This window comes from Pezoporus flaviventris, unplaced genomic scaffold (assembly GCF_033815535.1).
Source record: "Pezoporus flaviventris isolate CSIRO_AGI_PZ_B2104156 unplaced genomic scaffold, CSIRO_AGI_Pfla_v1 ptg000285l, whole genome shotgun sequence".
Taxonomy (NCBI): Eukaryota; Metazoa; Chordata; class Aves; order Psittaciformes; family Psittacidae; genus Pezoporus; species Pezoporus flaviventris.
This window is the reverse complement of record NW_026892832.1, coordinates 381052-406537: the sequence shown is the minus strand read 5'-3', so window position 1 is coordinate 406537 and position 25486 is coordinate 381052. Positions and strand designations below refer to the sequence as shown.

General features: G+C 39.2%; 1 protein-coding gene across 1 annotated transcript in view; it reads right to left on the bottom strand.

Moving 5' to 3' along the window:
* Positions 1 to 25486, bottom strand: part of CAMK4 (calcium/calmodulin dependent protein kinase IV) — a 144288-nt gene that overhangs the window by 10611 nt on the left and 108191 nt on the right. The window contains exons 6-8 of the mRNA XM_061443073.1: positions 6716 to 6806; positions 4741 to 4815; positions 622 to 697 (exon numbers count right to left, since the gene is read on the bottom strand). Of these exons, the coding sequence (XP_061299057.1) occupies positions 622 to 697; positions 4741 to 4815; positions 6716 to 6806 (242 nt within the window). The remainder of the gene's footprint in view (positions 1 to 621; positions 698 to 4740; positions 4816 to 6715; positions 6807 to 25486) is intronic.

The window sequence follows — 25486 nt, the reverse complement described above, 5'->3', positions numbered from 1 at the left end:
AAAATTTTCTGTAGTTGCAACTTCAACTGTTTAAAATATGTTTGGCCAGCTTCACTAACAGCCCTCTGTCAACAGTGTCTCTGGTTACCTTGTCAGAAGTGGAACACTTCAGCGTTAGTCATTTAACCCACTGGACTGATTTGCAGACAGAGCCCAGGGTTGCTTCCTGCTTCCTGGCTGAGACGCTGTGGACAACAACGCTGGTGCTGCAGCCGAAGCTGTAGCAGTGTCTGTGGCTGATACAAATGGGCATTTGGGGATATTCATAGGCAATGTGGAACTACTGCAAGCACCTTAACTTCTCCTTGTCCCGTCTGTAGCTGAGAAGTTACTTAGGATTGTAATATATCTCACAGTTAATGAGAAAAAATCACATACGATGCTTTCTGACACTCATGCTATTCAGATTAACAACACAATTCTGCACAGATCTTGCTGTTGTTCAGGAAGTGTTGTATTTATCAAATATATAACCTTAGTGTTTTGCTATGCTTTGCTAGGATTTTACTTCCTTAAGTAAGATTAGGAATATCACCATTAAAGTTCAGGATCTTATGTTTCCAGCTCACAGCACAGCAGCTGCTTACAACTGAATCACTCTGTAGCACTGTCTGCACTTACAGGATGTAAGTGATAATTCCCAGAGACCACATGTCCACTTCAGGGCCGTAGGCACATCCCCGTAGTATCTCTGGTGCTGCCGATGACAAAACATATCTCAGTAAAATGAAAGTTGAATGCAGAAATAACAATCACAATTTAACCTCCATGCACATTCCTAAGTGTTTTTTAAAAGTTAGGGCCCTCTCCTTTAAGCATTTAATTAGGCAAATAACTTCTTTCACTGAGTATAAAGCAACAGAAATCATGTCCAAGCACAGCCAGATTAAAATGAAAAGTGGACTTTTGTTTCAAATTGCTTTTTATTTTTGGTATTCTGTTTTGATTGTAAGGCAAGACATGACCATCTCAGGCAATTGCTTCTGCTGCGGTGTGGAGCAGGCAGGAAGGCCAGGCCATCCTGGGGGACTCTGGCTCTGCAAGGGTAAACATGAGTTAACCTCTGAGAGGGCAGCTTGACAAACACTCCTCAAGGAAAGCTGAGTAGACCATTGTATCCCTCAGTATCAGTATTTGTTGCTGTTGTGTGTGACTAAAAATGGGCATCGTTGCACACTCAAATTGTGATGTGCCTACCTTGAGTGCCCCTGGCCCTCTCACCTCCAGGGCTAATAGCTCTGTGCACCCTTGAGGTTTGCCTCTGACTGGGCAAACCTCCCTGGGCAAAGCTTCTGAGGTGGCAGGATGGAAATGTCACATCTCCAGAGGACAAAATGGAAGTGATTCATACTGAGAGGGGAGGGGGGTAAGAACTTTCCCTGTCTCACTTTTTGGCCACAGGCAAAAATACCCAACTAATTTGGAAAAAATAATTACAAAGACAACTTTGAGACACACTTCTCCATGTCAGTAGCCCTTCTTCTCAGCTACCACTGTATCTGCATAAATATCCATCAATGTACAGGATGGCAGCAGAGCCCTTGAGTCCACCACCTCATCAAATGTTTTTACAAAGCATTAATATTGAAGGCAAAGACCATTATTCCCTGTTGCTACATGGTACAAAACCTGGACAAAAACTTACCAGTCTAACCACAGGCTTTTCCCTGCCTTCCTATTCTTCTCATAGGTAAACTGGCGAACAGAGAGGGGCTGGTTTTGAGAAATGACACTAGGTCCCAACTGATTTTATCTCCTGTCAGCCTGTAGCAAACAGTACAGCTTACAGGCAAAGCAGCTAATGACCTCATAGAAAGAGATGGAGACAGATTAAGAAAAGAGATGTTAACCACTATTCTTCCTGTCGTATTTGTTAATGCCTTGTGAGGGGCTCTAAAGTAAGTAAGAGTTTTTCCGTTAATGGCCAATATGCTTCCTCGCTAGAGAGCATAATGTTTCTTGGGATGTCTTCTTGCTCAGAATAAGGGCAGAAGACACTTTCTGCCCTTTTTTGGCTTTTCTTCTCTGTGATATTGCAAAATGGTCATAAAAGAGACCAAAGATTTGTCCCTTTAGGCCTGCCTTGCCATCTGGACTGTGATTACACAGCTATACATTTTGTAAATATGATTTTTCAGTATTTCCAGACGTTTGCTTTTGGTGAATGGATTTGACTGATACATTGTTAGTAGTTTAGATGTTGGCTGTAATTTACAAATCACTGCTCTGCACTGGCTTATCTTTATGCTTATTTTCTGCTACTGTCAGTAATCACTTATGCCCTTCTTGTTAAGTTCACTGAAAGCACAGTGTCTCAGCAAGTTAAGTTCTTTCAGACCATCTTCCTGCTTTCAGTCCTCTGCACCATATTGCATGTTCCAGGGACTGAAGATTGCTAGGTCTTGATGCAAAGGACCCAGACTCCTGTAGGTGTTTTTGTTGCTGTGTCCTTTTCTAGAAAAGCTGCTGATAGCTGGGTGGGCAGGATGTGGGAGTTGTCAGTCTGTGCCTATTAATTATTCATAGCTCAATTTGGCATTTTAACGATTTTCTTCCTGGATTTCCTCCACTTCTGGAAAGTAATCCTTGTATATTTTCCAGGCAGCAGGAATTCTGCATGGTCAGTTTTAACTTGGGTCATGAAAGAAGGATCGCAGGTGCATGTCTGCAGGCACAAAGCTCCTGTCTTCTCATCACAGGCATTTGGTCTCAAACCTCCCCAGCAAGTCATCGCTACTCTGAGGGCTCTTCTGTGGGAATAAACCTTAACCTGTTTTTATAGTATGAAAAGACAGTCATAAAAAGGGCTAAATACTATCTACAGTTTTATGGCATTTGTAGTATAACTGTCAACCAGAACATTAATGGCTAATATGTGATGTACAGTTTTATGAAACTGACTGGAATTCAGTGCTACTTCTAAAGCATACTTGGTGCATGTATGTGCTTGGCAGACGATGTCATATGAGGTAATGGACATGTCACCTTAATTGCCTTATCATCTGTAATATGAAACAGCAGAGTAATCTTACGGTCTTCTCCAATGCTTTGCTTTTACAGTTATAAAAACAAATGCCAAGTGTCCAGTTTCCACATGGCTTAGCTCAGCACTGTCCAAAACAACCAGATATGCCTACCACCCGCACACTGTTAGCAGCTTGCAGCCTCCTGCAGAAGCCCATTGAGGATCTGCAGTTCAGTGAGACTGGCAGAAATAGGCTTCTCCACAAGATCACATTGGTTGCTCAAGATTAGTATTCTCAGTGGGTAACCCAGCAAGCTTGCCCTGGTGTAATCAAGATCACTAGCCTCTCTGGCCATTAGCTGACTTGCTAACATGAAAGGATCTTGCAATGAAGGTTGAGCAGACTGCAGAAGCAGCCGCAATCCTCTTTTAACAGAGTGGCTCCTTCTTTTGCATGTTCTGGCACTGGAGGATCCATTTCTGGCTCATTTTCTGGTTCCAGGAGTCCAAGTGAGCTTCTGCATCTGTGGGGAGCTATCTGTCCCGGCTCTAACCACAAAGTTGTGCATAAGGATACTGTACCTGCGGTCAGACAGCATGTTCACGATGCCCTGCTGAAAGCTACCAGGCAACTTCGAGAGGCTTTGGCCAGCAGCTTCCTGCTCAGCTTGGCATCCACCACACAGAACTAAGCCAAGACACACCAGGGGTCTGCCCTGGCATGCAGGCCAGAGGCTTGCCACAGGGATGCAGCACCCCTTGCTGTCCCCTGTGAGCTGGCAATGCTGCTGCTGAAGAAGGTCTGCTGTATAGAGGGGATGCAGGCTGGGCACAACCCTGCTGGCAGCAGGATGAGAATCTGCCACAGCCTCAGAGCGAAATGCTCTCCCCGTCATGAGGGAATGGCCACTAGGACTTGGCAGCACCTTTTTAAATTTTTTTTTTTTTTTTAAGATCAGTTGTATGCTTCCTTTCTTTAAGCTTTGGTGGGTTATAATGCTTGAGCTCTGGTTTTAGACTTTTGATTTTTTAGGGTTGGTTTTAGTTATATCATCTGTGGAATAATGGTATCTGACATACAGCACAGCTATGGCATTGTTTGCCAGATATTACACCTACACCAATTGTAGCATTCACTTTCTGACTGAGAAGCATGAACTGTGTGTAAAACAGAAGCATGTAAAACCATGAGATGAAGCACGATTTAAAGAAGTAGAAAGTACCCTCAAAGGCCATATAAACCCAACATCATCAAATATGATTTCCTAATTTCTAAATTACTAAAGGAATTAAAATTACCATCCTTGTGTAATACATTAATTTATGACCCTACTTTAAGTAATAATTTGATTTCTTCTATGTTAAAAAAAGAACTTCAAGATAAATTAATTGGAAGCAATATTCAAATATTCATAATTGCTATGAGCTGTATAAATTTTTCATGGTTTCCACTATGCCTTTCATAGTTCAAATTCCTGCTGATGCCTCTCCAGTATTATTTTTGTAATTTCAGCATTTTTACAAAGGTTGAACTTACTTCCTTGCGAGTAATGAAATTGCACCATGACATATACTTCGATTATTAAGCTTCAGTGCTGCAGAATATGAGTTTAGAGAAACTTAACCCAGTGCAAGTTCTGAACGTTAGGTTTTTATTTCTGCTTTTTAGGGGCTTTTGGATATTTGACTCTAGGATGAAGCATTTCACCTTGGAAAGAGAAAATGTAACATCCTCACATTAAGTGCAGCATATTGTAAGTAATAAAACAACATACCACAATACCCTGGAGTTCCACAAACTGTCTTCATGGTCACCTGATCTTCCACAATCTTGGAAAGTCCAAAGTCAGCTGTTAAGATTATTCAGAAATATTTATGTTCTTACTTCCTTGTAAAATTACTTTTTTTTCCTTTTTATATTTCATATGTAAGTAAATGAACTTTTATGCATTGAATGAACAATACTGTAATTTCCAGAGATGAGGATCAGTTTAAAGAATCTACCCAGATTATGATCTGAAAGAAAAATTTGTCCATGCAAATGAGTACTCCTGGCTCTTGCTTGACAGAAATGTAGCTTGTATTTTATCCTGAAGACTGCACAAATCCAATAAAATGGTATGCCTAAAGGCATAAAAGCAGTGATCCAGAAATGCATTTTTGGTACATATTCACCTTCCCTTTGTGAGTAATCCAATAAAATTAACAGAACAATTTGGGGTTAAAAAATTATGTGTCAGTAATTTCTTGGACCAGAATATACAGTCCCTGCAAGACAAAATCACAACAATACTTTGATAAAAGGCTTCTAGAAACAGAGCTTGTGCCAGGAGAAGTGATGATCATCCTTTTTTGCAGTGTTTCTACCCTGAATTACTGCTTAGAGAGGAAGAGCCCTCACGATTTACATGTCATACTTGCATGATCCATTTCTTTTAAAGACATGAAAACCAAAGTCTTTATATACTGTAGTTTTCACTGAGAATAAACTGAACTTCTTCAAACTTTAATTCAGGTGATGATAATCTTGTTTTAACAACTGTAAAATAGAAGTATTTTTGTTTTGTTACAGTGAATAACAGAGTGAATATTTTGACTCAGAATCAGAATAAAAAAAAAGTTCATCTTTTATTCTATAAATGCATAGTTAGGCTTCACTTCTCCCTAAATGCTTATAATTTATGTATTATTATTTATCCAAACAGAAATATCTTTTATAAATACTTACTGTAAATCAGATGTCAATTTAAACAACAATAGTATTAACCAGAAGATGAGGAATCACAGCATTTAGGAAAATGCTTCTGGAACTCCTACACCACTCTGGCTGTCAAACCAAGGCCACTGGGTGCTGCATTAATCTAGCATGTTACAGCTGTTAGAGGTTTTCCAGGAAAGATAAAAACTAGGATAAAATGTAAATTAAGATACCATCATCCTGAGGTGACAGTTTCCCAGAAATTTATACAAAACTGCTGAGACTATTTGGTGGAAATGTAGCTCCTGAAACCCATGATGGACACCAGCCTGGTGAACATGGCAACACTCACTCCTTGTGTGCTCCCATGTTCTCTGGTAAGAGAGCACAAGGTGGTCTTTCCAAACTGGTTACATACAGCTCAGGAGGATTGCACAGAGCCTCTCTTTGCTAAAGCGAAAACTTGGCATACCTAGCATTTTTGGAGGTCATGCCCTTTTCAACCAGTGACCATGCCCAACAGAACTGGTATAATATGTCCCCATTCAGGAGAGCCTGATCTCACCTTGGCCCTCCTCATTGCCCCCATGGTGCTGACCATGCCTCAGATAGCTTGCCTATGCTCTTTGCAAAGATCACTTCTTATCCCTCAAATTTGTCTTCAAAACAGAAGTCAGCATTGCTCAGTTTGCTTTCTACCATTTATCTGCACATTTGTACTTTCATGCCAATGAATCTTTCCATTTTAAAATACTAGTTTAAAAATAAAAAAACAGGGCACAGAAGTTCAGACAGATGTATGATGATCTCATGATCCTTTTTGTTCCTCCTGAGCTCTTCATTCTCTGACATGTTCTGAACAATTCTATCCATAAATTCTCTAAGCAAGTACCTTGGTTTTAAAAACAAAAAGTGCTGCTGGAGAAGTAACATGCTATTCATTTGAGTATAAGCATTAGCTTTGAATAAAGTGGTAGTGAGACTGGAAACATCAGTTAGCACATATTACTGGTACAAAGAAATTAGGGAAGCATACATATAATGCTGCTCACCGATTTTTAGTGGTGCATCTGGTGCTGGTGTTGCATAGAGTAGATTTTCTGGCTTCAAGTCACGATGCACAATCCCATTTGCATGCAGGTACTAGAAAAAGAGCAAGTTAACACATTTAAATGAGAACAAGATATTATGGTCGAGCATGAGTTAACATCTTCCTAATAATCTAGAGCAGCACATTAATATAATTTGCATTCTGTGTGGCACAGAGTCACTAAACTAATAGTCAGTAGCTTTTTTTCTTCAAACCTGTGCAGCACAGGAACTTTGGATGCATATTGTAATCTGAATATCAAACTAAAATTTGGGAAGGCAAAATTAGCATCACATCCATTTGAGAAGAAAAACATCTTGGAAAGCGTTATTGACTTTTTAAATACAGTGGTAGCTTCTAGGAAATAATCTAACAGATGCTCAGATACAAAGTCTGCCTCAGAGGAAGGTAGTTTCTGCATGTTACAAAATTCTGAGATTATAAAATGGACATGCAACTATTAAACAAGCACCTTTGAGTAGAAGAGATGCAGTATGTGTCCTGGGCTAATCATAAAATCCTTAAGGTCCTTGGAGCAGACTTCTCAAATGTTTTAAAACCACCCAATTGCAGAGTCTCAAAAATCCACCTGCTTGCTATAGCACACGCAGTACGTGTGAATTTATTCACCTCTGAATTCCTTTTAAGATGCTGTTCCTGCCTTGCACTGATGGAAGAAAGAATTTCTGGAATATATGGCTGCTTCTTACACTGCTATAGACAGACATAGAAAAAATACGTAACATATTGATAGACAAAAAAAAAAAAAGATAAACTAGTTAATCAAATTCTGTATTTCTTGTTGACAAAATATTCAGCAGAAACCTCTGAAGCCTTGAAAGATGCTCAAGGGTAAAACCAGATTACCTTATTTGAAGTCTACATTTCAGTAGCATCTCTTTCAGCTGTGTTTTCACTTTAAAAAAAAACAGTGTCTGCACTGTTATGCTTCACATGACAAATGGTTGACCATCTAGAAAGCACAGCCAAAGTGTGCATTGAGTTAGCATCTGAGATGAATTTTGACTGCACATCTCATCGGAAATTAGTTTCTATAAGTTGCCAGTGATTAGATAACATTAAGTAAGAACACATTGTTTCCTTGGTCATTACTTTAGTGGTACTGAGTGCTTTTTAAGTGTGCATTTCTTAGAATGCAATATATGCTTTTTGTTGACAGTTTATAATCCTAAATCTGCAATATTTGTCATGATATGGCTTGCAGAGACCAGCTGAAGACTCTCATCTACTTCAGAGTGAAATCCAAGTGCTTGTCCCAGATGTGTTTTCGACAGTGAGAGAGCTAATCATTTATCCAAGGTAAAAAAAGGCAACAGTGTAAGAGAACTGATGGACTGCATGCTGCTACATCATTTAACATCGTCACTTCTGCATGGCTTCACACAATCATGTTCACCCTGGATAAAAATATATCTTTATCTGCTAGTGGAGACATAACTATAGCAAAGATGCTTCATGCATAGGTAATAGTGGAACACAGGGAGTACACCAAAAGCAATCAGGTTGGAGAGGACACAAAGAGATGTCTGAACACTGATGTGTGTTCATGTGCTGCAAAACTATTTAGCTGACTCTGTCAGAGTGAGAAGGTTCAGACATTTCATGACTGCTTGGTGGAAAGCAGACATTTCCCATTCATTTGTATGAAAAATTTTCGACCAGATTTGTGATGAGAATTTTTCCAGCTAAGTCTGCAGGTTTTTAGGAAGTCCTTTTCTTACATGTGCCCACAGTCTTAAAAATATTTTACATTGTGCGGCTGTAAACGTCAGAATTTTCTTCTCTTTCCAGAATTGCATTTTTGAGGAAGGGAAATTCAGGAAGAATTTTGAGAGAGGCTGTCCAACTTTTCCTCTCTTTTAAGGCATAAAGTTAGAGTAGCTCACAGGGCTTCTTCTCAGACATAGCAAGAACCATAACCAGCAACATCCGCTAACCATGCTTGTGCCTCATGACTGACTGGCTTTTTGACATATTTCTATTAAACTTGCATCATAAACTCTTTTTTTATTACAAAGTCATAAGACCCCACATAGGAAAATTTCCCTTCTCTACCTAATTCACCATTTGCAGAAAACTTGCAGGATGGGGTGCCCAGCAAACATGAATTGCCTCAACAACCTAGCCCACATCTTTCTAAGACTGCTACTACAACAGTCTGAGCTCTCTCATGTCCACTCCTCACAACACCTGCAGCTACTCCTACCTTCTCCACCACATCTGCCTTTGTCTCCCCAGCATCCTAGCCCAGAATTTCAGCCCACTCACAGCACCTCTGACTGTTCCCTGTGGCCACAGAGATCCATCATGGTTGCTGCAATCTCTAGTCTCTGTCCCTGCTGCTCTGTCCTCTCTCTACCACTATTTCTTTTTCTTGACTTCGTATTTGGGCACTGTGGTATGTGGTCCAGCCACGCATGTGGCTGGGGCTGCTCAAGCTGGCAGGTCGTGGGTTTAGCAGACCTACTGTTAGCATCTCTTACCTTTGAAACCTACCTTCCTGTCACATTTTGTGGAGTTTGGCCAATAAAATCAATAGCTTTTTTTGTGAAATAACATAAAAATGGGCAAAATGGACACCTTACTTCTCCCCCCCCCCCCCCCCAGTGTTTTCAGTGATGCAGAAACCGCATTCTTCAACCATACAAAAGTGCCAGTTAGACTTGTGGATCCCCAGCCTCCCAAGGGGAAAGACTCCTGGCTGGACTTCCGTAAAAGGTACCTGCCTCCAAACAAACTTGTTAACAAAGTTCTCCAGTGCATGCAGTGGCCTTCTGTCCTCCAGGCTGAAACACCTATCATTCACTGAGTGTATCTGCTGCTGAATGGGACCTTTCAAGACTGTGTCCATTTTCAGCATTGCCCCCTTTCTTGGTAAATACACTGGGACTTGCTGGCAAATTTTCACCAGGCCCAACAGCTCTGTTCCCCCTGTAGCGCTATTGAAAACTACTTGGTAATCACGTTGTTTTGCCGATATGTGAACAGCATTCTGAATTAAACGATCTTGATTTAAAAGCAGAACTAGTTGAACTGGCATAATTCATTTTGTATAACATTTATTTCAATTTATATATGCTCTATTTTGACTGCTCTTCACTTTATTTCTCACATACCAATTTTAAGAAGCACCATGTTCTTTTGCAGGCAGTGCCTCTGTAGTGTAAGTTCAAAGACTCTATCTGGAGTACAGGTATGGGCATTGTGTACTGTCATTGCAAAATAGATAGCCTGTGCTGTACTATTTACATGCTATGTCTCTTAGTGATTGAATGGTGTGGTTAGACTAGAAGATAAGGTCTCATGTATAAAGCAAGAGCAGTGTATGGACTCACTTTACAATCTAAGCATGGCTGAATTACATCATTTTCCCCACCTATTAGATATGGACAAGAATTAGAACACCATTTGAATTCTATGGATGGATAAGGGTTTATAGATACATAGCGCTTTACAACAATTTAACATAGCATGCACATAATACGTGATCATGACATGATGCTCTCACAACAGCTAAAATGTCCTCTTTCTACTTTTTTTTTTGAATTTCAGTAGATAGTGCCAACCTCTGAACGAAAATAAAGGCATGACAGTTGTCTGATTGCAGCTTTGCTAATTCATGTTACTGAAATAAGGTATTTCATTATGCAGAAAATCTGTATTTTCATCAAAATTCTCTATTTCCATGACAACACTACATGGATATATTTAGTCCTAGTTAAGTCCTGTAACATCTACATACTAAAATTCAAAATTTGCTTGTAGAATAACAGCATTTCATCTGGCCTGATGAGATGTGGATGGTAGAGAGGCTTCCACAGCATCTCACAGCAAGGCCTGTGGAAGAAGACCTTGTGGAAAAAGTCTTCCCTATGAACAGCAGTTTCATCTGAGCAGCTGGCCAGTGACACAGGGAAGAGAAATTATTCTTTCTCATGTACCTTCTCCTTTCTCTTCTGATTTTACTGTTTTTTTGAACCACATCAAGGCAGGTGCTAAAAATAGAGACAGTACTGATTTTAAGGAACATATGGCTATTCTATTTAGCAAAAGAGAATGAACAAGTAAAAATAAAATGAAAACCCTAAGCAGTTTGCATTAAATTGGTGAATTTACATGCAAAAATATATTTGTGCATCCTATGATCACACTTGTTTTTCAATCACTTAGGCCAATGGGATGTAAGTAGGGCAGGCAGGTGAACTGACTGTGTTTCAAAGATATAGTGGGGTACTGCATTATTAGTGTAAAGCATCTCAGATAACCTGGGAGAAATGTATTCTAGGAAAACTGAATCTGACAGTCTTACTACTCTTTGATAAATGCTGAGGACAGACTTAGAATGACACTAGGTGGCAATAATATACAGGCAATTTTCTGAAAGGTTTACCATTTAAAATAAAGGCTGCCTTCATTGCCTTCATCTTGGCCTTTACTCCTGTGGTATGCAACAGCAACTCGTAACTGAACAACTTCTGTGACTTTAATTGTGACTACAGCAGAACGTATATATATATATATATATATATATATATATATTTAATTTATTTTTATTTTGTGGGGTTTTGCTTTTTTATTTTTTTTTTCATTTAAGCTTCTTTCTACTTGCTGTGTGAGAGTTCCTTTTGCTCTTTGTTGTTGTTAGAAGATGATAATTAAAATTATTTTGGAAATGCAAGGATTATTTTGAGAGGTGTTGCAGAAGTGCTTCTGAGAATTCTTGCTTAAAGAGCTTTGAAAAAAGACACTCTCTGTGATAGTGTCAGAACCCAGCTTCATGGGAATCACTAAGGTACCAGTAACAAAAGTATGAAATCAACTCATATACACAGCATAATCTCCCCTCTGCCCCCTTTCTCTTACTGCAGTCACACTGGTTTCGGGATTGAATGAACAAAATAGCATATTTACAGAAAGCAAACTCAACATTGATTTCTTTTATGGATGTATTTGAGCAAGTTTTGGATGTCTCTATATAGATAACAACAAAATGGAGTCATAGAAAGGCACCAAGTAATGAAAACTTCTCCAAAGATCTTGCAGAAAGCCTATTCTTTGCACTTGTCTTGCTTTTATTGGTTGCTCTGGGAAACTGGAGTACGCTATTATGTCTGCTGCTTAATAGATTGGCTTCCAAACATTTTCATTTGTTCAGTAGAACAAACAATATTTGCCTTTGTACTTTATATAAGTATGCAGTAACACAACTAATTTGATTTATGAATTCAGATAATAAATCTGTGTACTATTAAAAAGTAAGAAGAAATGCATCTGCATAGATGCGTAAATCAAAGTGTTTATTTTCTTTGCTGGTCTACTATATTCGAAGTTATGAGATAGCTCAAAAAGGAAGTTCTAAATTAAGCAAATAGGTCATATAATGTTTCAACTGCAATCTCCACAATAATTTTATTCTACATTTGGAAACAGCTCTATCTTTTGAATGTTCATGCTTTTAGAAGAGTGAAGCAGCCTTGAGGATGGCAACACTACACGAGGTGTGATCACAGCGAACCATGCGCAGTCAGTTCTGTGCAATCTGACATATGTAGGAGAGGATAACACAAATCCAACACACCTTCCCACACAAATCCCAAACAAGCAGGTTTGTGCAGAGAGCTAACTGTTCACAGTGGCATGAAATTCTCCTCTTAAACTATAAGTAGGCTACAGCATCAGAGTAGATTAAAGAGCTCTGTTATAGTGGCTTCTTCTCAAATCCACACAGAAGAGCAGCCCACTTGTAGATTTTTTATTCGGTGAAGAATTAACATACATTAACAATATTCCTTATACAGCCACTCTGCTTAAAACTGTCTTTTTCTGCATAACTGGGGTGCAGAAGACAAAGAAGATGTTTTTCTTCTTGCAATTGCCCAGGCCCCTCGCAGTACCTACGGCACACCCCCCGTGTGCCTGCTCCCTGTCTGGTTGCATAACAAAAAAGTGAAGGGTATACATTCTTTTGAGAAAACTCAGTTATTTGTGATGAAGTTCAAAAGAGCCATGATATTAGAGGCAGAGTAACTCCACAGAATTGCAGTGGGCAGAAGTCACTTAACGGGTGACCTGATCTGTTGAAACTGCTAAGGTGAAGTATACTTTTTTCCCCCTACAAGGAGTTGCAAAAAAATAATAAAAGAGCTAAAAAAACCCCACAAACAGCCCTCTCCAGAAAACAAAAGCTGAAAACTAGTAGTCGTGCCCTTGGTACTGGTACACACTACACCACTCTAGTTTTGCACAACTCAGCACCTCTCTGCTTGGCTGACTTCACACAGAGCAGCTCTCGTAGCCCTCCAAAGTGTCCTGAGGTTTTGCTGTCTGTATAGTGGTCTGAAGACAACATTACAAGCATATTACATTGCTGTTACTACTTTGTTCTACTCACTCTCTGTCTTCAGAATTTTTTGCTTTTATTGACCACTCATGTTATAAACAAACACACACAAAAAAAAATGAAGCAAGAGTTTTTAAATTTAAAATATGAAAAATATTTTAAAAGTGTTAGAGATACAATTATTTTAAGACAAAGCTAAAAAAAAACCTCAAATGCTTCATAAATCCACTTTATGGGTCTTTGTAAATTAATGCCATTCTAGCACATTTAAAAGGAAGCAGAAAGGTATTTTGCAAAATCAGGGTTCTTCCTTCAAGCCAATGGCATAACTCTGCAGAAGTTATTTTCTCTATCTGCCAACTCTGTATGGAATACAAACTTCAGCAACATTACAGTTATTCTAGAAAGTCTAAAAAAGAATTAGATTCTGTATTCCAAGTAGGTTATAGAAAAGCAAGTAATGCTTTTGAGAGCCAGTAATGTCTTTGGTTTTGTCATTAGGAAATAAAAAAAAATACAAATGAAAAACACAATTGGAAAAAGATCTGAAGCTTCTAGCTCAGGCCCCAATGAGCTCCAGGACCAGAGAGCCATTTAGCTGAGGAAAACTGTTCATGGCAGTGTTAAGTTTTGCTAGCCACAAAGATTTGCTAACCATAGCTCTACTATACCTATAATGGGGCCATAAAATATTGCCCTAATTAGCCAAAATTACACATTTGTTCATTCTACACCAACATATTTTAGTTTCCTTGCAATAATTTATTTTTCCATATTCTAATCAAAGCACTACATTTCAGGGCTTTTAATTAATTCCTCTCCCTTTTGAAGAGGGATATTTCATAAAATAATGCAACTCTTCAGTGGGTAGGTTAGAATCTATACCACTTACTTGTGAAGCATAAAGTGATTTTTTTCTGCTTGTACAGTACAGTTACAGTTGTAAATTAACCCACACCAAGGACTGCTCAAAACTCAGCTGTATATACTGTTCAAATTTTTAGAACAGTCTTGGGTAAATTAGCACTGTCAAAACAACTCTTTGTTAGTCAAGACAAAGATTATTTCCATCAGGCAGTTTGAAACTGGTCACTTTGTTTTGAAGGTTGGCACAATTTAATGATATGTGTGCTGGCTGTTGAAAGGTAATCGGCATTGCTGACAGACAGTGATGTCAGCTCATTTACTAGCACCCACAGTGATCTCATAATTAAAGTAGTGCCCATTTGTGAAATTGTCTTCCTGAACATGCATATAAAAAGTCTGTAATTTTTAACACATCACTGTATGAAATAAATACTTATATTTCTGCATTTGAATTCTTATTTATGCATAAATAACTCACAGATGTTGTTTTGGGTTAATTACACTCTTTTCCTTGAATAGTGAAGCTTGGGTTACTTGTGATAGCATCACTTGTTAAGCCTAATATTGATCTTACATTCAAGAAAGGGCTGCATAGATCACGTATCAAAAAAAAAAAACAAAACAGGTTTATTTTTTTGCTTTTGTTACAGACTTTTATAAAATGTAGTTATAAACAGCACAGACCTCAAGGTTTACATGTGTAGCAGTGTTTCCATTTATTTCCACTTTCTCATCTGCTGAAGGTGAGGCCTCACCCCATACAGTCCAAAGGCCTATTTTAGTGGTGTGCAAACTTGGACTGATCCCAGCCTCACAGTACTGTCCCACATATACTCTCTTATTCTGAAGTGAGGAAGGAAAACAATGTATTGCTTCTGAAGCAACACCATACCTCAGGAACCTCCTCACTCAAGATAGCTGTGTAGATTTGCCAGCTATCCCACCTTTTCATGTTTTTGCAACATGAAATTTATAGTCAAAACCAGAAAAAAAGTCTGCTATAGCTCTCCCATAATCACTCAGTGCCCTCTTCATCTGAAAAAAGCAAACAAATACCTCACCCACCCATTCACCCAACCAAAAAATCCCCAAACCAAACCAAAACAAAACAAAATATCTTCATGGACAGTTTTTTAGGATCCCTGAAAGAGCTGGAATTTGTAAGATCCATTTTGAAGGTAAGAAAGATCCAGGTTTCCATGCCAGAATTTTTCTGCAGGTGATGACATTAAGAGCAAACATTTTTGTTGCACTAGACAAGGTACCAGCTATATTTGTGAATAAATCATATATTAAAAAAAAACCCACCAACAAACATAAGAATGAGTAATGTCTGCAAAAACAGAACTGGAAGGAGTTAAAAAATTCTTATCTACTAGAAAGAGGAGGAGGTCAGGATGACAGGCTGTGGAAATTTCTATCGTGTTGGTAACTGCTTCCTTTGAAAGCTATCTCTGATTGCATATTAATATAAGCTTTCTGGAAAGGTTTGTGTAGGCTCTTAAAAGCAAAAAAACAATTCACATTCTGCTGGGGAATGTGACAAACTTATCAAGGCAGCCAAATTTTGTTTTTTTTTAATGAGTGGAATTCTGAAATACCACGTTCTAGCTGAGAAATGCTGAATTGTAAACCCGAATATGTTACCAGCTCCTCTGTTTTCAGAAAGATCAGCAACAGATGAAAATGGGGTGGGGATGTTTAATTTCTGTCCAACAAAGTAATTTCCCTGTGGATTTACTGATATCCAGTGTACAGAAAGGTTAGAAATACTCTCCCTTATGAGATCTACTTCTATTGGAAGACTGAGAGATTTCATCTAGAATTCTATTTTTGTCAGTGAAAAATGTTCAGAATCTTGTTTCCACACGTATCTTTTCTAGTTTCTATGTGGATCTATTTCCATTTAATTCCAAATTTTGCAATTATAATGGAAATCTTCAAAAGAACCTACAAAAAAAATAATTTCTGTTTCTCAGTTATTGTGCCGTATTCTTCCCAGGGTTCAGGAAAAAAAATGCAAAAATATTTAACTGGAACAAATCTGTTCTGCTAGGTAACATAGAATCATGGAATCATAGAATAGTTAGGGTTGGAAAGGACTTTAAGATCCAATCCCCCTGCCATGGGCAGGGACACCTCACACTAAACCATGCCACCCAAGGCTCTGTCCAACCTGGCCTTGAACACCGCCAGGGATGGAGCATTCACAGCTTCCTTGGGCAACCCATTCCAGTACCTCACAACTGTTACAGTAAAGAACTTCTTCCTTATATCCAATCTAAACCTCCACTAGACCAAGTTGATTAAGGCCTCATCCAGCCAGGCCTTGAACACTTCCAGGGATGGGGCAGCAACACTTTTCTCTGCGAAACCTGTTCCAGTGTCCCACCACCTTCACAGTAAATAATTTCTTCCTTGTATCTAAATCTACCCTCTTTCAGCTTTAGTCCATTCTCCCTTCTCCTGTCACTACACACCCTTGTAAAAAGTCCCTCTCCAGATTTCCTGTAGGCCCTTTTTATGTACTGGAAGACTGTTGTAAGGTGTCCCCAGAGTCTTCTCGTCTCCAAACTGAGCAAGCCCAACTCTCTCAGCCTGTATTTATAGGAGAAGAGACCCTCAGGCACACAGATATTTTACCAGAACTCATAGCCATGGAACTAAGTATAAAATCTTAGCATTTTGACTTTACTTTGTGGACAGATTGTACTCTTAGTGCAAGTAAGATATTTCTGTAGCCTGGATCAGCCTACAGTCAATGCTGTAACTCTTAGAGTTGGCAACTTCTGTTTTAAAACTCTGGAATTAAATTCAGTGGCCATCATTATGCATGCTATCACTGCATTCTAGGGGATGGAGATAGATAGAGTAGCAATATATTTTGATTTTTGTATTTTGATTTAGGGTTGTGCATTTATACAGTGTAGAAGAGATTTAAAGATGAGGGACAGGGTTAAATCTATTTAATCTACTAAAATACAGCCACAGGATAATTAGGAATCTGGCCAACAGTTTGATCTTTGTTGATTACTCTGTCAATCAGTATGAGATATAAAATGTATTTATTGCTACAGAGTAACTTCCAAATTCAGGGGATAACGGTATTAAAATCTTGCTTATAAAAATTCTTTTACTCAAAATCTTAGCTAATAAAGTATGCAATGAGAAACAAGAATGTCAACTTGGATTAAAAACTTTTTATCTCACATGTCTGAACCTAAAATTAAATTGGTATTGACCTCATTCAGATGATAACCAGCTACATTTCTATTGATCACAATGAGAACACAATCTGACTGAATCACTAGAAGCAGAGTGATTGAAAATTATGTCCCTTCTTAACACCCAAGCTTTCACCAGCTCACTCTTTATAATGCCATCATTTATAGGTGTTTCTAATCATTAGAGGCTTCTGGCTTTCTGTGACTTGAATTATGGGTGTGAAATATGATGAGGAATCATACAATTAGAAATTCAAAACCTTTCACTCTGTTTTATGGTATAAATAAGCTAAAGAAGTCCAAGCCCCCTTTACCTTTTGCAGATTATGGTTGAACAGATCTGCTAGGCAAAAAAGTGCTAATGGAAGATAAATCAACGTTAAATTAAAAATATTTTGGAACATGGTGTGCCACTCTTACCTCAGATGAACCTCTTATTATCAAACCACAACTGTGCTGGGCACAACAGCAGATGTGAATGTGAACACCACTGATGAAGGAGAAAACAATGCCCACAGAAAATCCTCATCTTCAAAGGTTTTGATCACCTTAACTTCATGCAACAATTACAGACATGAATGTGTCTGGATTTCAGTAAGGTATTTGATACAACTTCAGATCAATTACTGGTTTAGGTGATGGTCACACTGAAGGAAATGGAGTAGCAGAAATGCAAAATGGAAGGAAATTTAATCCAATGGTAGGTAAAACTCTTCCAAGTCATGTGAGGGAACCTCTTCTGGAGAATCAGGGGTCAATGGAGGACTGGAGAGGCTGCTGTGCTACAAAATGATGCTAAACTTGCCTTGTTCAGCAATGCAAGTAAAACCTGAAGAAGTATTTGACCACTTTCTACAAATATGTAATGGTAAACACCAGAACTGGTGGAAGGAAGGGGTTAAGATAAGGGTTTCTTGACACAAAAGAAAAAAAAAATAACAACAATCAGAAACTAGCTATGAATATCTTTAGGCTAGAAATGAGGAAAAGGCTCCTCACTGTGACAGCCACAACTATTCGTGCTAACCTTCCAAGAAGTGTGGGGAGGTCAAACCATAAACTGCTTCTAAGGTGATACTCAGTACAGTTATAAGGAAGATCACATGACACAGCTCCTGTAAGGGCAGCAACTGCAGCAGAAAGCTAAGGGGATAAGTGTTGTCTGATAAGTTTGTGACCCTGCGGAGAGAAACTCCTTCCTCTTTCTTCAGAAGAGTTTGTGTGATTTGTCAAACTCAACCAGATCATCTCTCTCAAAGCAGTCACCAGAAAAAAACACCCAAATCTCCATTCAGTCTCAGGGGGACAGTGCTGTGCAGGTACCCCTCTTCCATGCCAAAACTGCAGTGACATAGACAGCCAGTTTCTCAGACTCCTTCTTGGGAGGCTTTAGAGGCTGTGATGTGCTTATGCCCAGCTGCATCTCCCCCTTCTCCTCTCTGCAATGTTTCTGGTCCCCTGCCCACCACCACCTGGCTGCGTCCTCCTCTGTACCCCATTGCTCTCACTAACCTTGGCATTACCTAGGCATATAGGTGGTGGCTGCAAAAGGACAACAAATGGGGAAGGGGTAAGGGCACCAGAGACTGAGACAGGCAGAGAGAGTCAGAGTGCTGCAGTCTGAATGTTGAGATGTTGCTGTAGCTCTGTCATCTACAAAGAGAGATTTGCGTTTAAGGTGTAGTTTAGGTTCCAGTAGTTTTCTTCTTCATAATTTTCCATTCTTCCACTTTAAAGACTTCTTTTAGAATGTGTTGGTTATTTTTCTTTCTTCACCTTTTATACTACGGCTTTTTGAATAATTTTTTATTGCAGTTTCTAGTGGCTTCTGTGGGTTGTGTTGCTTAGCAGAAATAGGATTTGATGCATCACCCCACACATATTCTGTTTCTCAGTTAAGACCAGGCTGCAAGCAGTGGTGCAATGAGACTAGAAGGCCTGACTCTAGCTGGAAGTAGAAAGGCTGAAAGAGAAATGGTGAGCTATGAGGACTTCGTTCCACCAATGAAGTGGAAATGACAACTGCATCCTAATTTAAGTATTGATCTCAATTCAGTGCTTGCCAGAGTAAGGATCCTACTGAGAAATGAACTCTGCTTAGCCAAGGGAGCAGTACACAAAACACTTCACACAAGTAAGTGGAAATGACTTTCCTGTCTGCTCAGTGCTGCACTGGGAGAAATTCAGATGAGGAATGTCTTTTGTCAGGCAAGAACAGCTCAGGATGCAAGCTGTTAACATGTCAAATGGGAAGAATTTAAGCAGCTGATATCTCCAGTTCAAGGGGGAATGTGGAGCAGAGAGATCTCAAAGCTCAGAGGAAGAGAAAAACAGGAAAGTTACTGCTGAAAGTAACATCTTTCAATCTGTGAGGCTCAGAGAAAACTGACAAACATATGCTTCACTTAGACTTTTGGCAAACACAAAAGATAGCAAAGCTCAGATTCTGCACGACCTTGTCTGTGACAAGGTCTCCAGTTTATGTACATTCTTTTCCTTATGTTTTTAAATTTGGAAATTAACACGCGTCAGTTTAGCCCTCATAATTCGGCAAACAGATTGCCTATGGTCCATCTTTGCTTCCATTGCTGCTTTTTTAATTTTATTTTATTTTTCCAACTGGTTTCCAGCTACCTGAATACTCTCATCAAGATCTGTGTTAAGCACCAGCTCTCATCCACCTTTATGCATCTTTCTGCACCTTGACAGCACGTCCTGTAACACACACAGCTTTTCCATTTTCCTCGCACAGCAAAGATGTACAGTTTTATGTGACCACTACAGAAAAACAGCATTCAGTAGTGGCAGGTCCACTGAAGTCTGTAAAATATCACCTTCTCTCAAAGGTAGTAATCATTTCTGTTACTGGACATCTGTATAATGCTGCCAAGCACACAGACAGACACAGGCATGAACTGGCCATGCAAGAGGGGGAAAGGGTATTTATACATTACCAGATGTACTACTAGTACATCCTAGATGTACAAGATGAACTCCTAATGTGATGCCTATTTTGCAACACACAAATGTAGTAGTTGGATGCAGCAGGGGAGGTATTCCTATGAAGAGATGTGCTGCAGCACAAGGCTCTTGTTATACCATATGCCAAAAGGCTGATGGCTGTGCTACCATACGCTGTAACACTAAACTTATATATTGAGACTTTTTTGGACTGCAGGACAAGTAGGGATTTTTGGAGAACATGAAAATTCTCATTTTGTCAAGAAAAAAATAAGTGGCATGCAATATTTTAAATTTCTAAGGGGATATGTGTAAAGATAAAGTCTAACTGAGTGATTAGGAAAATTTTGTTCCATTTTGAATTATTTCACCTTGAGCATAAGTGTCTGCAACGGTATTTGGGATTGGAGTTCTCCCAGAATAGTTGAAATCAGTCTCAATCCTTCCAACAGTAAATCTATTAACCTTGAAGCCCATGTCCTTAGAAACAGAAATTAAACACATGGGCTTATTTAGCTTAACAAAAGTTGTAGGCTTGGAGTGGAAACAACTGCTGTTTCTCAAGACAGCAGGTGAACATCTAGAATGAAGGAGGTGGAAGGAGAAATGAGAGCCCACAGGTATTTCCTGATCACTGGGATGGAAACAGGTTTTCTGTAGGAACTGAGGAGCAAAAAGCTGATCTTACGACCATGGCTCATCACTCTGTGAGAAGATATATCTATGATGGCAAGACCACAAAAGAAACTGTCTAAATTATAACTATGGAGAAGATGGAAACAAAAGGTTGAATTTCATACTTGAGCATCTTTCCCAGGCTCCAAAGGGGAGAACCCCTGCAAAGTCAGGGATGTTTTTTTGCAGGCTGTGGAGACAAGAAGACCAAACTTGATGGCTGTGTTTGCTCTACTGCCTTTAGTGCAGCACTGATGATCCACATGGATAGGGGACTCAATCATGGTAAAACCTATACTTTCATATAATGTATGCCTGTGTTTTGGTATGGGCATGTATTTTTTCCCCTGTTAAATCAGTTAACAGAGAGTTTTAAGGCTTCAGCTGATAGTTACGTGCAATCAGCGTTCAGCTTCAGTTAGCTTGCAGAGATGAGAGTAACTGTATTTAGACAAATATGGTTAAGCAAAGGTAGAACAGTGTCAGATATAACAATGCTGTTTCCAAACAAGGAAACAGACACTATCAGGCACACTGTCAAACGTTAAGATTTAGCAAGAATAACTAAAAAATATAATACTGATGAAATGCCATCATTTTCTACCATTAAAATTACATTTACTGCTGGAGTTACCTCTTTGACAAACTTAATTGTCTTCACTGCACTGTGTTTAAACTATCTCATCTCAGGTTTTGAAAGCTTTTATCACAGAACTGTAACAGTATGCATCTAAACTGTGAGTAAAAGCTCATTACTTTCCACACAAATAAAATACTAGAGAGCCTACTGAGATCAGCCAGTGTTAAGTTACAGACTACCATGTTACATGGATGACTGTATACATATACATATATACCAGCACACAATACACAGAATTAAACCAGACATATTTTTCTTAGAAGAAAGCACATGCATTTAACCTGTTATACACAGGTTAAATTAAGAATGCACATTGCACTGACATCATTTCCATGCGGAGCTGTGCATTTGTACCTAGTGCTGCCAGTCAGCCTCTACTACAGCTGAGAAATAACATCCTCCACCAGTATTTTGAGACCCTGTTTGGTAGGCTGTGACTATCTTGGAAGGGGACACTGGCTGGCTGCCTACCACATGGCTGGTCTATGCAGAGTTCCAAAAGCAAACGGAGAGGTCATGCAATGAGGGATACTGTGGCTGCCAGGAAAGTGTTGCATTTTAGCTGTTCTCTGTGGGCACACCTCTCTTAAAAAATGGTGAAAAAGAGCTCTACCAAGGTTTCATCTGAGGCTTTATTTGCTTTCAGTGTCTGGTGAGAGGGCATATAGGTTTGCAGTTCCCAGTTCAGAGCATTTTCCTTCCCTTTGTGTAAACCTCCATGAAATCAAGAGGGATTAAGCGAGAGGCACGTTCATCCATTGTGCACTAAGTATGACATAATGGATTAACAAAATCCCTAGGATAAGGTGTAGTTTTAGGAAAATGCTTGCCAAACTTCAAGTATTCTAAAATTCAGAAGAGACCTCGAAATCTATGGTCTAAAGGGCTCCAGTCTTTGAGACAGCTACTTGTTTCAACCAAAGCCTATCAGTATACAATACTTGAGGCTATACATATTACACCTTAAAGAATGAATATATTTTTCTGTGCACTGCACATTAGAATACGTGAATCTACAACATCTCAGTCCTTTCCTCAAGACAAGCTACTTCTTTTCAGGAGAAATGCCAAAAGCAAAATAGTAAAAAAACCCAAATACTAAAAAAAGGCTTTAATTTCAGCAGCCAAGAAGAATTGTTTTCTTGTAAATGGCTGCAGGCCATTTGCATTTACTTTTTACAGCCATATCTGAAGGCACTGTTTTCTTTCCTTTAAGAACACAACCTTCTCAAAGCAGATTGTGCGTAAAAATTGCTGTTGCAATGGTAATTGAAGACAGAAATACAGAAGAAGAATTCAAACTAACATTCACCCTTAGTGTGTTACTCTGTATTGCTCACCCTTTTAAAACAGTCCCTCTTTTGACCTTCACTTGGAGAGGAGTCAGAAACTCACACAGCTGTGGTCTGAACATTTCTTCCTTTTTTCTATCAACCCGCAGGGCACAACTGAGGATCCAAGTAACCCTCATTGCCCCAGGCAAGGAAGCAAGTACGACTGCTGCTCCTAATACTTGGACCTTCTTTCTGGAGGGGGCAAATTCACCCCAGGCAAATGCAGAAGGTGGCAGTTGGGTGCTGTGGAGCAGCTTGTTGACATCTCATTTTTTTGCCATACGGGTAATTTCCAGTGTCAGAAAGGGCTCTGGTAAGCCAGCATGGCCTCTGCTTTTTTACTCAGATTTGATGCTGAGTTTACTCCAGTTTGTCCAGGTCATACCTCACCATAGCACACTTGTTTTCCAACACAATCTTTTCCTCTTTGTAGGGTAAGAAAGCTTAATCAAATGCCATTTAAACAAAGTTTAAAATACATTTATTTATAATACTGGATTTTACTACACTACATTTATTTAGTGTGCAGAACACTTTGGTCTGAGCAGACCTACCTGAAATACAAAATGGAGCTATATTGCTAAATCACATTAAACAATTTTGTAAGTTAATTAAAATGTAAGTTCTGTACACTCAAAGTCAGCGTTGAAGACCACTGAAAAGGACAAGGACAAGACCACTAGCATTATCAACAAAATCTGCAGCTAAATTTATCTACCCATTAAACTAAACACACTGCCTATTAGAAATAACACTGGGGTACTGTTAGCAATGTTTCTCTGTTTAGAAAGAATAAAATTAACACAAAATGCAAGGGAAATGCAAACAAAAGGTCTACACTAGATTACAAAGAACAGTGGTTAAACCAAGATCAATGTGCCTTTCCATGTGGTTGAAGTACATTCATTCACAAATATACTGCAACAGTTGCCTTTAAATACCATGACTACATTACACGTAAGATGAATTTTGCTCACAGAGTGATTATCCCAGATGGCTGCCCCAGTAAAGGTCCCAGTGCCAGAAAATCCTTTTAGCGTGCTCTGAAAATATCTTTACCTTTCTCAGACCAAGGCTGCATGCTCAATGACACTACTGCATAGAAATACAGTGGGATCCAGAAACTCCTCTTGCCTTGATACGATGTCTACTATTTATCACTCTCTTTAAAGAAACAGGCTCTTTAAAACTTCTGTGATTTGAAACTGACACCTAAATGATCCTCAGTACTGTGGACAGGAAAACTAGAGCCTTTTCTTGTGGTCAAATAATAGACAAGCGTACAGATGGGTGTTCCAGTGCATGTAACACTTGATCTACTGGAGCTTCTTTTCTGTCCACTGCAACAGCGATACCAGCTCTCAGTTCAAAGCAAACATTAATAGGGCTAGAAAGTAACAAGCGATTGAACCTAGTGATGCTGGACAAACCCCACGCAAATCACTAAAGAAAGTAATAATATCTTTCTCTTTGAAAAACAATACCTTCCCCATAAGTTGCAAATGATGTGAGTGGTATTTTCCTGGGACAGACACAACGAAAAGAACAGAGAATTTCAGAGCTATCTCATGCACAGTATCTTCTGGTCACTGTACACTAGTAAGTCATAATTTCTCAGCCAGTCATTCTGACTCTAAGGTCCCATATGTCTGTGTCATTACAGAAACAGCAACCCATGAATCTAATTATCATGAAATGTTAAGTACAATTACCTGCATTGCCAAACATAACAGAAAGAAGAGTAACTGAACAGTTTCTCAGAAGCATACATCTTGACTATATCACTGTTGTATACTTCTTTGTTAATTTCAAATAAATTTTATGCAATTAGGTATAAAATTAAGGAGATATTAAAATGGTTAGCAGCTGAAGAAAATTACAGTATGTAAGGTGCTATATTATTCTCAAATCTCAAGCAGTTACTTCCAGCACAAATCTAGTTTCAAAGGCCTATACCTGCAGTGGAAAGGAAGGACATCAAGCATAAAGCTAGATCCAATTTTGTTTCAGTAGAAAACGCTGCATCCAGAGTGGGGCTCAGGGCCTGTGCCTTTGATCTCCAAACATTTTAGACACATGCTTCTCTGCAGTTCTCTGCTGGCATGCTGGACTATTATGTCTGATGCATGATGTGAATCATAGACTTTAAGGAAGAGGAGAGCATTTCTGGCTTCCCATGCAGCTTTTTTCATTCACTTATCAGTGTAACTTGTCAGTCCAAAAGCCGTTCCTTGCTCAGGATTAAAAGGAGGAATGACATAGAAGGTCCACTTGGTTTCTGATACTCCCAAGTACATTGGTGAAGGATTGTATCGCTCTGGCCTGGCAGATAACCTTCTTTCCTGTGTGTAATTCAATCTCAGAATATTGATAAAATACAAACTACTTTCTCTAACTATGCTAAACTGCACACTCCTCCTGAGTGCTGCAATATTAACAGAGCAGCACTAAGCTACAGCAGGAGAGCAGGAAACACAGTGAAGGCTGCCAGTGACAAACATGTCTGCAGTCCCTGTGGGCAAGGGCACACTTCTGTGTACACACGGCTTTTCACACAATGTTTTATGAGTAGGCTTATGTGGGCACTCTGGGGTCTTACAGGTCTCATGTTTGAAAGGCTGCCAGGCTCTTCTCATCATCTCTGGCTGCAGGTCAGACTTCTGGATGGGTC